Source organism: Hydra viridissima, unplaced genomic scaffold, assembly GCF_058129835.1.
Source record: "Hydra viridissima isolate aposymbiotic clone 2 unplaced genomic scaffold, HvirCarnegie_v1 scaffold_1, whole genome shotgun sequence".
In the NCBI taxonomy this organism is placed as follows: Eukaryota; Metazoa; Cnidaria; class Hydrozoa; order Anthoathecata; family Hydridae; genus Hydra; species Hydra viridissima.
In genome coordinates, this window is record NW_028324300.1 from 17,635,480 (window position 1) to 17,648,820 (window position 13,341).

The 13,341-nt window shown below is 32.0% G+C and overlaps 2 protein-coding genes across 1 annotated transcript; both read left to right on the top strand.

Annotated features, from left to right (window-relative positions):
• The window catches only part of LOC149893664 (uncharacterized), a 174,218-nt gene that overhangs the window by 29,158 nt on the left and 131,719 nt on the right, over window positions 1–13,341 (top strand).
• On the top strand, window positions 3,463–6,934 carry LOC149893669 (uncharacterized). The gene is made up of 2 exons (XM_090078672.1): window positions 3,463–4,231; window positions 4,418–6,934. The coding sequence occupies exon 2, from the start codon at window positions 5,493–5,495 to the stop codon at window positions 6,432–6,434; it is 942 nt and encodes a 313-aa protein (XP_089934798.1). The 5' UTR covers window positions 3,463–4,231; window positions 4,418–5,492; the 3' UTR covers window positions 6,435–6,934.

A 13,341-nucleotide genomic window follows, 5' to 3' on the forward strand; every position in this document is an offset into this window, starting at 1 on the left:
AAAATTGGAATTCGAGCTGCTTTTATATATAACAATTAGTTTATTACGATGGAAACTTATTTTTGTTTAGAAAAATACCAATAGGTATTGTCATCAGGGTATTATATAGTGTACGACTTTGCGTTAAAGAAATGATCCAAATGTTCCATAACGAGTTTGCTTATTTATTAAAATCACAAGTGGTTAAAGCATCTGAACTAAATCATGCATTAGGTTTCATTGTTTATATTGCCGAAAGATCACATTTTCTTTTTTGAAATATATATTTTAAGGAAGAGGTTAAAAAAAGGATTGGATATTTATCAAAAGAAATTTTCGGTTTTCTTTGGAAAGAGGGTTTAAAGTGATCGGGGATGAATTTTATTTTTATACTTTATTGAATATTTATGAACAATTAGTAATCCTTTGCCCACTCTTTTTGTTAAGTAGAAAATAATTTTATTAAATCTATTGACCTTAACATTCATACAATATCGTTAAGCATATTAAGAGAAACTTTATTGACTTTATCGATTTTATAGACAACCATTTAGCTATGGTTAAAGATTACGGTGAAAAAATATAGAATATTCATTAAAAGAGTCAATTTTAAACAAATGTCAGGCTAGGAACACATGATTACTTTTAACCATTTGAAAGAAGTGTGCCAGAAACTCATTCATATGTCTTTTTCAAACCAAATAGAAATTATTATTAAATGATAAAAATTCAACTATTTTAAAAACTAAAGTAACTATAACAATTGAAAGAACCATAAAAAAATTTGCAATCAACAATTTGAAAAATTTGAAAAAAAAAAAATTTTTTGGTCAAAATCAAAACTGAACAACTGATAACAATTTTTGAAAAACAATAACTTTAACAAATTAGATTAAGGTAGAATGTAAAATTAATCTTAATTACATATCCATGAGCTGAATGAATCTGGGTTGCAAATCCATTTTACTGAAGACTATGTTTAACTTTCTTTCAGATCTTTTCTATTCTATAAATATCTTGTTCTGTTTATTAGTAATTCTTTTTTATAAAATGCTCCAATTATTTCTTCTTCATTATAATTTTCAATCTTATATGTGTCTGGAATTGTATTTTAGCCTGCAGAAAATGTGATCACTTTTTCTGTACATCTTGAGGCGCAGCCGTTTTCGAAAATGGGCTCTTTTCTTGCTTATTTTAACTTTGTCACCAGAAGATATTTTTGGTTTTGGTTTTCGTTCTGATATGTCAAATTATTCTTTGAATCGACTTTTCCACTCTACATTCTCATTTTTCATAATTCCAGTTTAAACAGTTGTCAATTTTCTCAAAGAATGAGTACTATTATAGTCTTTAACTAGATTATCCAAAACATTTTTGTATTCATGATTTGAATTGGTAGTGATGTATTTCCTCATTTTTGATTTCAGTTCACGAGTCCATTTTTCCACTACACTCAACTTTTACTCATTTTCTGTAAAGTGAAGTTCCACTAGATTTTGTAAACCTTTATTGTAAAATTCTTTACCTTTACCAAACCAAGTTTTACTTTTTTTTAATGAATAAAGTTTTAAAAGCTTTGGCAACAGTCTTACCAACTTTATCTTTTAGAGGAATTAAGCAGCCAAATTTAGAGAAAGTATCAATAACTGCTGACAAGTATTTTATACCTTCGTTAAGTTTGAAGAATGTTTGCATGTCAGTGGAATCAGCAGCTAATATTTCATCCCAGCCATTAACACTAACTTTGATTTTAACCTATTTTCTTTTCACTAAGCTAATAATGCATCTGCCAATTTCCAAAGGTACCATGGCTTGTGATTTACAAATTACTAACACCAAAGGTACCTTGGCAAATGATTTACAAATTACTTATTGTTCATTATAAATTTATTTTCCTTAAATAATTTCTTACAAATAACTCATTTGCTCTTCTTTTGCAGAATATTTACTCTTCATTTAATTGTATTGAAATCTAAGCATTAACGTTTTCCTCAAGTCAAGATCACAAATATCTAGATATACTGGTTTTTTTACATAGCTTCTATTTACTAGCTTCTTTTTTTTCACTTGTATAGTGACTTATAAGCAATTATATTACACTGTTTAAAGTTTGGCTCCGCATCTAGTTTCTATGCTTTCAAAATTAAGTATTCAAATAACTTGTCTTTTTCTAATGTTTTTCATGTATTTTCAAAAATCAGCATTATTCATGAGCTTAAATAAATCCTTTTCAAAATCTTTGTTGGCCTTTGCCATTAACTTTGCATTCAAACAAATAAGTTTTTTTAGCCGTTGATTTTCCTTAAATGTTATTGTTCTATGATTTTTTTCGACAGTAAAACGTAAACGTTGTTTTAACGTCTCATTAAAAAACGTAAACATTGTTTTAATGCCTGATGATAACCAATATACATTACGTGATCATTCTTCAGCATCTAGATAGGTTATAAACTTTGGAGGTTCATCTTTTATTTTATATATATATATCCTTTGTACTTGCTATTAGCTTTAGCATATTTTTTAGAAGCAATGACATTTCGAGAACAGTGTTATACCATGCAGGATCCCAACCATACGTTTAACTTCACCTATCCTTAAAATTCTCAAAAGTATTACCAACGAGTAATTATCTGGCTGATTTTAAAGAAATGATATTCTCTAGAACTTTTAATTGTAAACCTTTTCCGCGATTTTGGTAATGAATCTTTTGTACGGAATGGATTTATTTGATATTTTTGATGATAACTTACTCATCTCAATAATTTGACATTAGTTTTACTTCGGGGAAATGTCCGAGTCCGCTTCTTCTGAGATAAGTAATTGTTTCAAATATAGTTCAGCACCATGCTTTTTTACTTTTTCTAAGCTCGCCTACACATTTTTCTTAATCAAAGATGTTGATATATTTGGATTTTTCTTTTTAACATTTGTCTATAAAATTAAAATTGGTAAAATACTTAATACCAGTTTTATCAAAATAATTCAATTGTATAAATAGCTTAATATCAATAAGTTAATCGTTGTGATTTTCAGGATAATTTGCTCTCAATAATTTAGGAAGTGGTAATAATAAGCTACCTTATTTGATATGGTTCATAAATGAAATGGTTCATATTTAACACTGTGAATATTAACAGATGTTATTGAGTTTAATGACTAACAACTACCATTTCTAATAAAGCTAGTAAAACTCTCAATAAAACGATGACTCATGGTATCATCTTAATACTAAATTTATCAAAATCATACAAGTCAAGTAAATCTGTAGCTTTTAAACTTTTATCTTAAAATGAAAACTTAGCATCTGTTTCAAAAAAGTGAAAATCACCAGACATTCATTTGCTTTTTTCGTTATACATTTTAGAATCACTTTTACTTTTGGTTTTTGTGTTATTAGCCAGACAACGTTTTATTGTTGTTCTAACAGATGCCAAAAAAGAAAGAACATCATTATTTCACCATTAAGCTGTTGCACTACATCAACATCAATAAAAACATTTGCACATTTTTTCAAAGCAGATTTTTCTCTTATGGTTTGAGATAATCCTAAATGCTGTTTTTGTTTGTTTTGCTTTTCTAATACCGTTTTAATCAGTTTTTTCAGCAACGGTAGGTTATTTTTAAATATCAATATTTTTCACATTTTTTACTTTCTTATCAACATCAACTAACCACTTTCCAGACAACAACATTTTGCTTGTCTGAGGTAATTCCACTTCTTATTGTCTCTAATAATTTAAGAATGTTTTAGACGTCTTATTCTTTCGTGAATACCTCGATGAACCAATAGATTTCTTTCTATTCTACGACCAACCGAAGTTTGTTTTTTTGTTTTCTTGAACCACTACCATTAGTGGTAGCTGGCCTTTTGGTGGTTCTATCGTGGAACATTCAGTATCAATAATAGCTCTTTCATTTCTACCATCCACCTTGAAGTGAATGACCAGAAGGGTGCTTTACACACGAGTATTCAAGAGCGAGCTAGCGCACAGCGGCTGCTTTGTGCATTTTTCCGCCCCTTATCCCATCTCTTCACATGTGAAGCACAGGACATTTATCCCTGCGGCTGCGCAATAGTATCGCGACCTGATTTAACTCTCGACAACTAAAGCATACTTCGAACTTAGGTGACTTTGTTCTCATAACGTTCCGGTTGGTAGTTGAAGCGGTTTTACTAGGAAATGCGGATTCTGGCTCATTGATACATTTCCCATACTTAAGGATTCGAGATGGCGTCGTGTTTTAATGGAAAGTGTTAAGATCGTGAATAAAATATTCTTGCGGGAAGAAAGTTTTTGTTGCCTTACCTTTTTTTTTTCCGTTTTGAAGTTCTAAAATATTTTTTTCCGTTAAGTTCTAAAATATTTCTTTCCGTTAAGTTCTAAAATATTTCTTTCCGTTAAGTTCTAAAATATTTCTTCCCGCTATGATTCTTTAGGACGGGGGTCTGTTTTGGAAGTGTCCAATAGCCAAGGTGGGAATGCCGTCCTCTTGAATGATTCTTTTGTCGTCGTTAGCGCTGAGTGCGACTTTGTTAATTTCTTCAGTGTGAACATCGTGAAGACGTGATCGTATAACGTTCATGGTTGCAAGTTTTTCTTTCTTTTCCATTAAGCATTCGTAATAATCTTGGTGAGTGATGTGATTTTCAACCACAGTTTTCTGAACCCCTTTGCATCTTTCGTGTTCTTCTTTTTCATTAAAGACTTCATAGGAGTAGAGTTTCGGTCTCAGCCCAACAAACTCTTTAATTTGCTTACCAGCAGTCTCATCCTTGAACTTTCCAATAACCTTTTTGTTGAGGCCCACTTTCAACCCAACGCTTTGAATGGCTGGATGGTCTTTAGGACAGTCGCTTGTGTCAAACTTGCTCTCTACGTCTGCGGCAATGTCTTTATAAAAATCTTCCGTTTCGATTTCGTAAAAGAGCGAGTCGGTATCAGTCATTAATAATTTTGCGCGATCGCCGTATTTAGGCTTCATGTAGTCGTAATAATGCTCAAACATGAGAGTCTTGCTGATGTCGAGGATGCTCATTCCCAAGAAAACAGGCTTGTCGTAAAAGACATTTGGTCTTAGACCATTGCCATTTGACCGGAAAGTACCGTGGAGTTGCGCATAACAAATGCAACTTGGATTATAAAATTCCAAAATTCATACCTATCGTTTTCCACAATTTGTCTGGCTACGACAGCCATTTGTTCATCAAAAAATTAGGTGGAAGACTCAATTGCATACCCAACAATGAAGAAAAATATATCAGCTTCTCTAAAAAAATCAAAGTGAGAAAATTTATAAAAAATGGTAAACTTCGAGAAGTGTGGAAAGAATTGAGGTTTATTGACAGCTTCAGATTCTTACCCTTCGGTTTAGAGAAACTGTCTAAAAATCTAAACAACGATCAGTGTAAAAACGTGGCTGAATATTACAAAGAAAAAAAACAGTTTGATTTGATAAGGAAAAAAGGGATTTACCCTTACGCTTGGGTAGACTCCGTTGAAAAATTCTCTGAAATGCAATTACCACCTATTGAAGCATTCCATTCAAAACTAAAAGATGAACCAGCAAAAGTTGAAGACTATGCGCATGCGCAAAACGTTTGGAACGAATTTAAATGTAACACCTTTAGAGATTATCACGATTTATGTAATATTTCATACGTGTTGATACTTGCAGATGCATTTGAAGATTTCAGAAACACATGTTGCACTCATTACGGCCTTGATCCTGCTTGGTATTACACCTCCCCTGGTTTGGCCTGGAATACTATGTTAAAGAAAACTGAAGTCGTGATAGAGCTTCTAACCGATATTGATATGCTCAACATGGTTCAAAAAGGAATACGCTGTGGAATCAGCATGATCTCCAATCGATATGGAACTGCTAACAACAAATACATGGGAGACTCGTACGATCCTTCAAAACCTTCGAAATTTATTCAGTATTTAGACGCTAATAATCTTTATGGGTGGGCCATGAGCAAACCTATTCCTGTTAGAGGATTTATATGGATGACTGAAGACGAACTCACCCATTGGAAATCAATGTCTTGTATTCTTGAAGTCGACTTGACCTACCCCGATCAACTTCACGATGATCACAACAATTATCCTTTGGCTCCTGAAAGAATGCTCATTGGAAAAGTAGAAAATCTAGTTCCCAATTTAAACAACAAGGAAAAATATGTCATTCACCATGAAAACCTAAAACTCTATGAACTAATGGGTTTAATCATTACCAAAATTCATCGTGGTATCACCTTTGAAGAAGAACCTTTCATGAAAAAGTACATTGACCTCAACACTAGATTAAGAACCGAAGTTAAAAACGAATCTGATAAAGAATTTTTTAAGCTCATGAACAACTCTGTCTTTGGAAAAACCATGGAGAATATTCTAAAACGCGTTGATGTTAAACTCATTACCACGAAAAAAGAAGCTCTAAAATTATCTTAAAGCCCTCGATATGAACGAAACACCATTCTTGATGAAAACTTAATCGCGGTTCACATGAAAAGAACAGATGTCTTTTACGACAAGCCTGTTTTCTTGGGAATGAGCATCCTCGACATCAGCAAGACTCTCATGTTTGAGAGTCACTACCAAAACAGACCCCGTCCAAAAACACTACCAAAACAGACCCCGTCCTGAAGAATCATTGCGGGAAGAAATATTTTAGAACTTAACGGAAAGGAATATTTTAGAACATCAAAACGAAAAAAAAAAAGGTAAGGCAACAAAAACTTTCTTCCCGCAAGAATATTTTATTCACGATCTTAACACTTTCCATTAAAACACGACGCCATCTTGGATCCTTAAGTATGGGAACTGAGCCAGAATCCGCATTTCCTAGTAGCAGCGGTGATATTAAGCTCATTCGCATTCTTACAATTCAAAGCGACCCTTACCTTAGACAAAATCACCTCAATGTTCTCTTTCGTCTCCCTAAACCAAAATGAATTTGCTTCGGACAATCCAACCATAAATGCCTAACGTACTACCTTGTCTGGCAACCTCGCCAGATACGTAAAATGTTTGAAATCCACCGAAAATACGTTCACTCGTTCCTCATCGTTCTTCGATACGCTTGGAAAATAACTCACATACTTGTTTCGCTGCAACGAATTTGCGCCATGCGACGTACCATTTTATTTTTTGAAGATTTCAGAGAATTTCTAGATGATTCCATCACGCTCGGTAAGCTTGTAGCTTTATCACAGAGAACACAGCGTTGCATATGTAAATTTTCTTTACTCAAAAAAACTCTCCTCTACATAAGTTTCCCATTCATTTTACACTTACCGAAAACATCTCAAATATGCTCATCAAAAACCACTCAAACTAAATTTTCAGGTTTTCAAGGAATTCGATTTATACTTTATGTAATTGCTTTCGCGCAAAAACATTGAAGCTAATAGGTTTGTACAACAATCATCTTTGAATTTAATCAACTCAACCTTTCTTAGTTTTGAAAAACCAGTCAGGCCTAAATTTTTTTCAACAATTCGTGCTCCTTTTACGATTGACTTTTCTAAATAAGAAGGTATTATTTGAACTTGTTACAAAAGTTGCAAAACTATTCTTAAAAAGCTACTTTGTAATTTACCAGTGCTTTTTGCGTTAGATAAATTTTAAGCTCATAGATCGAATGTCAATTGCATAATTTTTGTTCCATACACGACCATTCCAATACGATGACACTTTAGATCCTTTCACTGTAAAAAGAGAAATTTGCGCAAGCTAGAAAATTTAATTTAAATTCCAGTTTCAACAGATTTCAATGAGAATGATCTTGGATTTTTTCTTGCTATACTGAACCATCGATAAGATTTTGATTCAATGGAATTTCTTGATCATCAGATTTATTTTCGTTAAAGTTATAAAAGATTTTAACCCTAAGCAAGTCTATTTTTTTTTTTTTTAATATAACCAACGTTTGATCTTGTTATCTCCAACTATCCTCTTTAACTCTTCTAGTTATACCTCTTTCCGTACCACTGTAAATAAAAGTGTTTATCGAGATACGAATCAGTGAAAAGAAATATATCTAAGTTTGTTGATAATTTTGGGAGAATTAAATTAAAAACAAAGATCGGAAAAAACTTAAAAAAGATGACTAGTCAACTCTTCTTATAAATAAATGATAAAGCGAAAAGATGTAAGTTAAATACAACAACTAAGAAAAGACGTACATAAGGAGACTTATTCAATCTGTCATTTAAATGAACTTTGAGCGAAAAGAAAAAAAATAAAAATAAAAAAAACAAATGGGAAAAGATGTAAACGCGAAGACTCTTAAACGATAAAGCAAAAAGAAGAAAGTTTAAAAACAACGACAGGGAGAAGACTTATACTCGATTATTCATCAAACTGTCACATAAGAATATGATAAAACGGAAAGAAAAGTAGTTAAAAAGACGTAAAAGACCTAATCACGAAGATGACGTAACGACGTAAGACATAAAAGACGTAAATACGAAGACTCAACAACCTCCCATGTAAATAAATGATTAATATGCATCGAACAGAAAACAACCGAATGCTCAAAAAAAAGAGTTTTACGAGAGAGAGATGACGTAATTTTAAAGAAAAGTAATAGAGAGTTTTCAAGAAAGTTTTTAAGAAGAATTTTAAAACAGAGAGAACTTTGGTCATTGAAAAATACCTTGACGAACAAACAGTTTTATGAGTGAACAAAAGAGAAAAAGAAGAAATTTTTGATAATCCGAAGAACTAAAGAATGAAATAGACATCAGAAGAAATATCGATTAAAGAAGAAATACCAGAAGTTTTAAAGAAAGAAGAGATATTCGTATAGAAAAAGAAGAACAAAGAGAGGAGTAATTGATAAAAACAGTATCGAAGAATACAAGTAGAGTAAGAGAGTATTATTTGTCATTTAAAAACATAATGAATAAAAGGGTGCTAATCATTTCACATGAATAGAAAGTTTATTAAGTTATACTGTATAATAGAATATACTGAGGACGGTAAACACAAACCCCAATCCTTTAACGATTAGACCTTGACCATTCCTAACGAAACTATACCCAAACCTTCTTTTTCCTAACAAGAACTTACCATCAACCTCGATTCTAACCTCCATTTACCCTTCCACATAAACCAAGAACCCACACCTCTTTATCTCTTACACTTTACCATCATCATACAGACAAACATAAAAAACGCTCTCACACGTTACGTTTAATAAATAAGGTTTTTCAACGAAAAAACTCATATCGGTGATTCGTAAAATGGTGCTTAGCGCTTGTACCTTAATCTAAATTTCTCTCCATCAGACCGACATTTTGCAAGTCTCTCAAATATAACACCAACAAAGGCTTGGGTATTTGCTCGAACCTTTGGTAAAAAGTAGCACCTCACATGAAAGTTAGTTGACTACATTCATGTACGGGCTACACAGATGACTACATGGAGCACAAAAATAGAGAAAAAGGGTTATAAAATCAGATAGTGTAATGTCTAGATTTGATAAAAGTTCATTCATTTTGTAAAAAATTAATCTGAATGAAATAGAGAATTCATAAACACGTCTAGTTCTTTATCTTGAAAAATTAATATCATAGACAGCAGCACGATATCTAATCCATGTGACGTAAACGTTTGCCACATTATCAAAAGTGGCAGGAGTCTGAAGCTGATTATTATCTTTATCCACTTGGGATCAAAATAAATCTACATATCTCTGGTGATGACTTTAGAGAGAGTCTTCAATTATTGTATGATGATACTGGCACTTATCACTATTTAACTGATCGCACTGGTCTCATTCTATAAACTAATGATAACTGGTCTCATTCTATAAACTAATGACAATTGTTTTTAAAGATGTTAACTTTTCTACTTATGAAGGTGTAGCTTGTGGCTTCCATTGCTATACTCTATCAATTGTTCCTTTTCCAGCATTTTCTGCATTGTAATTCACAATTATCAGACTTTTTTGTTAGTGTAATTGTATGTAATAATAACTATAACAGAGTGTAATTGTACATCATAATAACCATTACAGATTTCAAAGAAATGACGCAATCGTACTTTCAAACTAATTGCACTCTTTGGACCTTCAGTAAGAAAGGCTTGTCTTAAAGCAAAACTAATAATATCGGCTAAGGTATAGCTGTTGATGTATCTTTAATCAATTCTTAATTCAATCTATAAGACTTCGAAAAGTCATCAGTATATTTAAGCTTGTTAGCAATAGAAGCTTTATCATAATATATCAATATTAGCATAATTATCTTTATCAGAACTAACATAATTATCGCCAGTAGGTTCAGACAACAATCTTCTAGTTTCCATATTCTGTATCTATAATTTTTGACAACTCACAACCTTTTTAGCTTAGGTTAGCATTCTTTATGACTAATGGACAAGTACGTAATTTTTGAAATTCAAAAAGACAAAACTTTTTTTTATATATCCTAGAAAAATGTTTTCATTAATTTATAAACAAAATTTTATAATCACAACTTTTTGTGCAGGTCCTCTTTTCGATCGAATGGATCAATTCAACATACGCACTAATCAACGCATTATTATCTTTTAATCCTGTTTTTAAGTCCATCAGCTTTTCATTACTTAAAGATTTATTCTTTGTTATTACAGTTTTCTATTCCAATGTAGGTTGTTGATTGGATGTTAATGTTTTAGATGCAGTTTATCTACCAGATCTATTTATTGAAGCAGGCTTACAATTAATTATTCCTGCATTAACAGCTATTTTACTAACCATTAGCAATCAAATTTATCCAGAAACCCATTTGGATCACTAAGAATAGAGCATTTGTCATACCTTAATCAGTTGTTTTGGATTCGTTTCAAATTGATTTAGTTTGTTATTTCGTTATGAAATTTTACTTGATCTAGGAGTTGTGACATTTTTTTAATATTTTTTCATTTAAGTACATTTCTTGTTCACTTAATTTCCGAATACTTTTCATACCCTTCAGCAGTTTAAACTTTATCATCTGGCTTCTTTATCATATCAAATTTCTAAAAGACTTTGAGTACCTTCATATCCGTCATCACATTCTGTAATATTATCATTAGATGAACAAACTTCAGAGACACCTATGTTTAGTTTCCCATTATTTGTTCACTAATAGCAAGAGTTTAGTCAACTCTATTTAATGCAAATATTTTCAAATATTTAGCTCCAGTTGGTCCAAGAAGACAAAGCATATCTTCTTTTTTAATATAATATATAGCCTCTCTCATTCCCGTGAAATTCTCTCTTTTAAGGAAATCTAGCAACTCGAATATTATAAGACATGTACCAGAAAAATTCTGCGCGTGTTCTGATGTGGTGTTTACGGTAACTGCGCATCATTTTAAATAGCTTATTGTTTTAAAATGTCATTGTATTTATGTTATTCAAAATTTAAACAATTCTGTTATTAAAACAATTAGTTTTAATTGAAATGTTATCAAATCAAGATAATAAGCGAGAAAAATTTTTGCATTTTCTCGTTGAAAATCCTGGTGTATCTAACAAAACAATTTCTAAAGAGCTGCAGATTGCTTTGAGAACGGTGCGTTGTGAAACAATTTAAGGACAATGGTACAATCAAAAGAAAATCAGGAAGTGGAAAAAAAAATGTTTTGTTAGACGAGATCTTGGTAAAAAAGTGAAAGATGCCATAGACAGAAAACCGGAGATTTCTGTTCGAGCTTTAGCGAATAAATTTAAGACAAGTGCTTCCACTATAAAAAGAGTAAAGAAAAATTGTGGCTATAATTCTTATTAAGAGAAAAAAAGTTCCTCGTCGTGAACAAAAGCTAGAAAATGTCACAATTCGATGTTCAAATCTGCTCCATAAAGAATTATGTGCTAAAAAATCTTGTTTGATTATTGACGATGGAACTTATTGTGCTGCATATTTCCGATCTCTTCCAGGACACCAATATTATTCAGCAATTAATTGCAAGAAACTGAAATCCAATTATAAATGCTTTGGAATGCAAAAATTCGCTAAAAAATTCTCAGTTTGAAAAAAGCTCTTGTTTTGTGACTACGGGAACAATTAACACCAAAATATTCACAAAAGAAACGTTTTTTGCCGTTTTTAAGAACACACACGGATAACCCGTTAATTTAGCCCGATTTAACATCATGTCACTACTCTGGGACAACTTTAAACCGGCTTAGAGAACACAAAGTAGATTTCGTTGAAAAACACTGCCATCCACCAAATTGTCCCGAACTACGTCCTATCGAAAGATATTGGGCTCTTGTCAAAAGAAAACTAAGGTGCAATGTAAAAGAAGTAAAAAACATTAAAGACTTCAAAAATAAATGGATTAGAGCTGCCAGGAAAGTCCGGCCCAAGACTGTGCAAAAGCTGATGTCAAGTGTAAAACGCAAAGTGCGTGCGTTCTCACTTACCAAACATCACAAACTTTCTGAAAAGAAATATAATAATATTAACATAAGTACTTTCAAAATACATATAACATTCAATATTGAAATACAAAAGTTAAATAAATATCCTTTGTAATGTTCGTGCGGATTTTTTTTGGTACATGTCTTATTTCTGACTTCTATTGTTTTTTTTCCAAAATGTATTCTTTAGTGATTTTCTTTTGATAAGGTTTTTGCGAAGTGTTTTGGGTTTCGATTTTTTGTATGGACGTGGATATGCGTGAATGTTCTGTAAAATGATAGGAATGTAGTTTATTTTTACTTTGCATTTACTTTTTTGACACCCTATTTTCCTGTGAATACTAACATAGACAAGTGGTGATAAGTATACAGAGTAAGAAAAGATCATTGCGCACCACTTTCCTATTGGTTGTCTGAAGTCCTTAGATCACTAATAGCATCGCCTATTTGCTCAGCTGTGCAAGCACAGTCTCGCAAATAGCCTCGTTGTCATCGGTCACATTGCTTCAATTAACCAATGGGAAGGAGATGCAGAATGATCTTTTCTTACTTTGTCATATAGTTTTTTGAAACAGAGCAGAGCTGAAATGAAAAACATCCGAAGTAGCAACCATTATGTGCAAAAAAGCACACACACACAAAAAAAAACATTCAAAACTAACAATCAAACCCTTTAGAAAACAGCAAAAACCCGTTCAAAAAATAAAAATTAAGAAAATGAAAAACCACTTACTGAGTCCTTGGTTAGCAGAATTGAGCTGAAATGAAAAACCTCAAGCAGCAACCATTTAAAAGTCGAAAAACACACAAAAATATATATCAATAACAGTAAAAAAACATATCATAAAGTAGCAAAACAACGTTCAAAATGCGCAACAAATACGCGTTCCCAGTCGCAAACCGCGTGTTTTTGTAAAAGTACAAATAATAAAATACAAAAAAAGAAAAGGCCGCTAACCA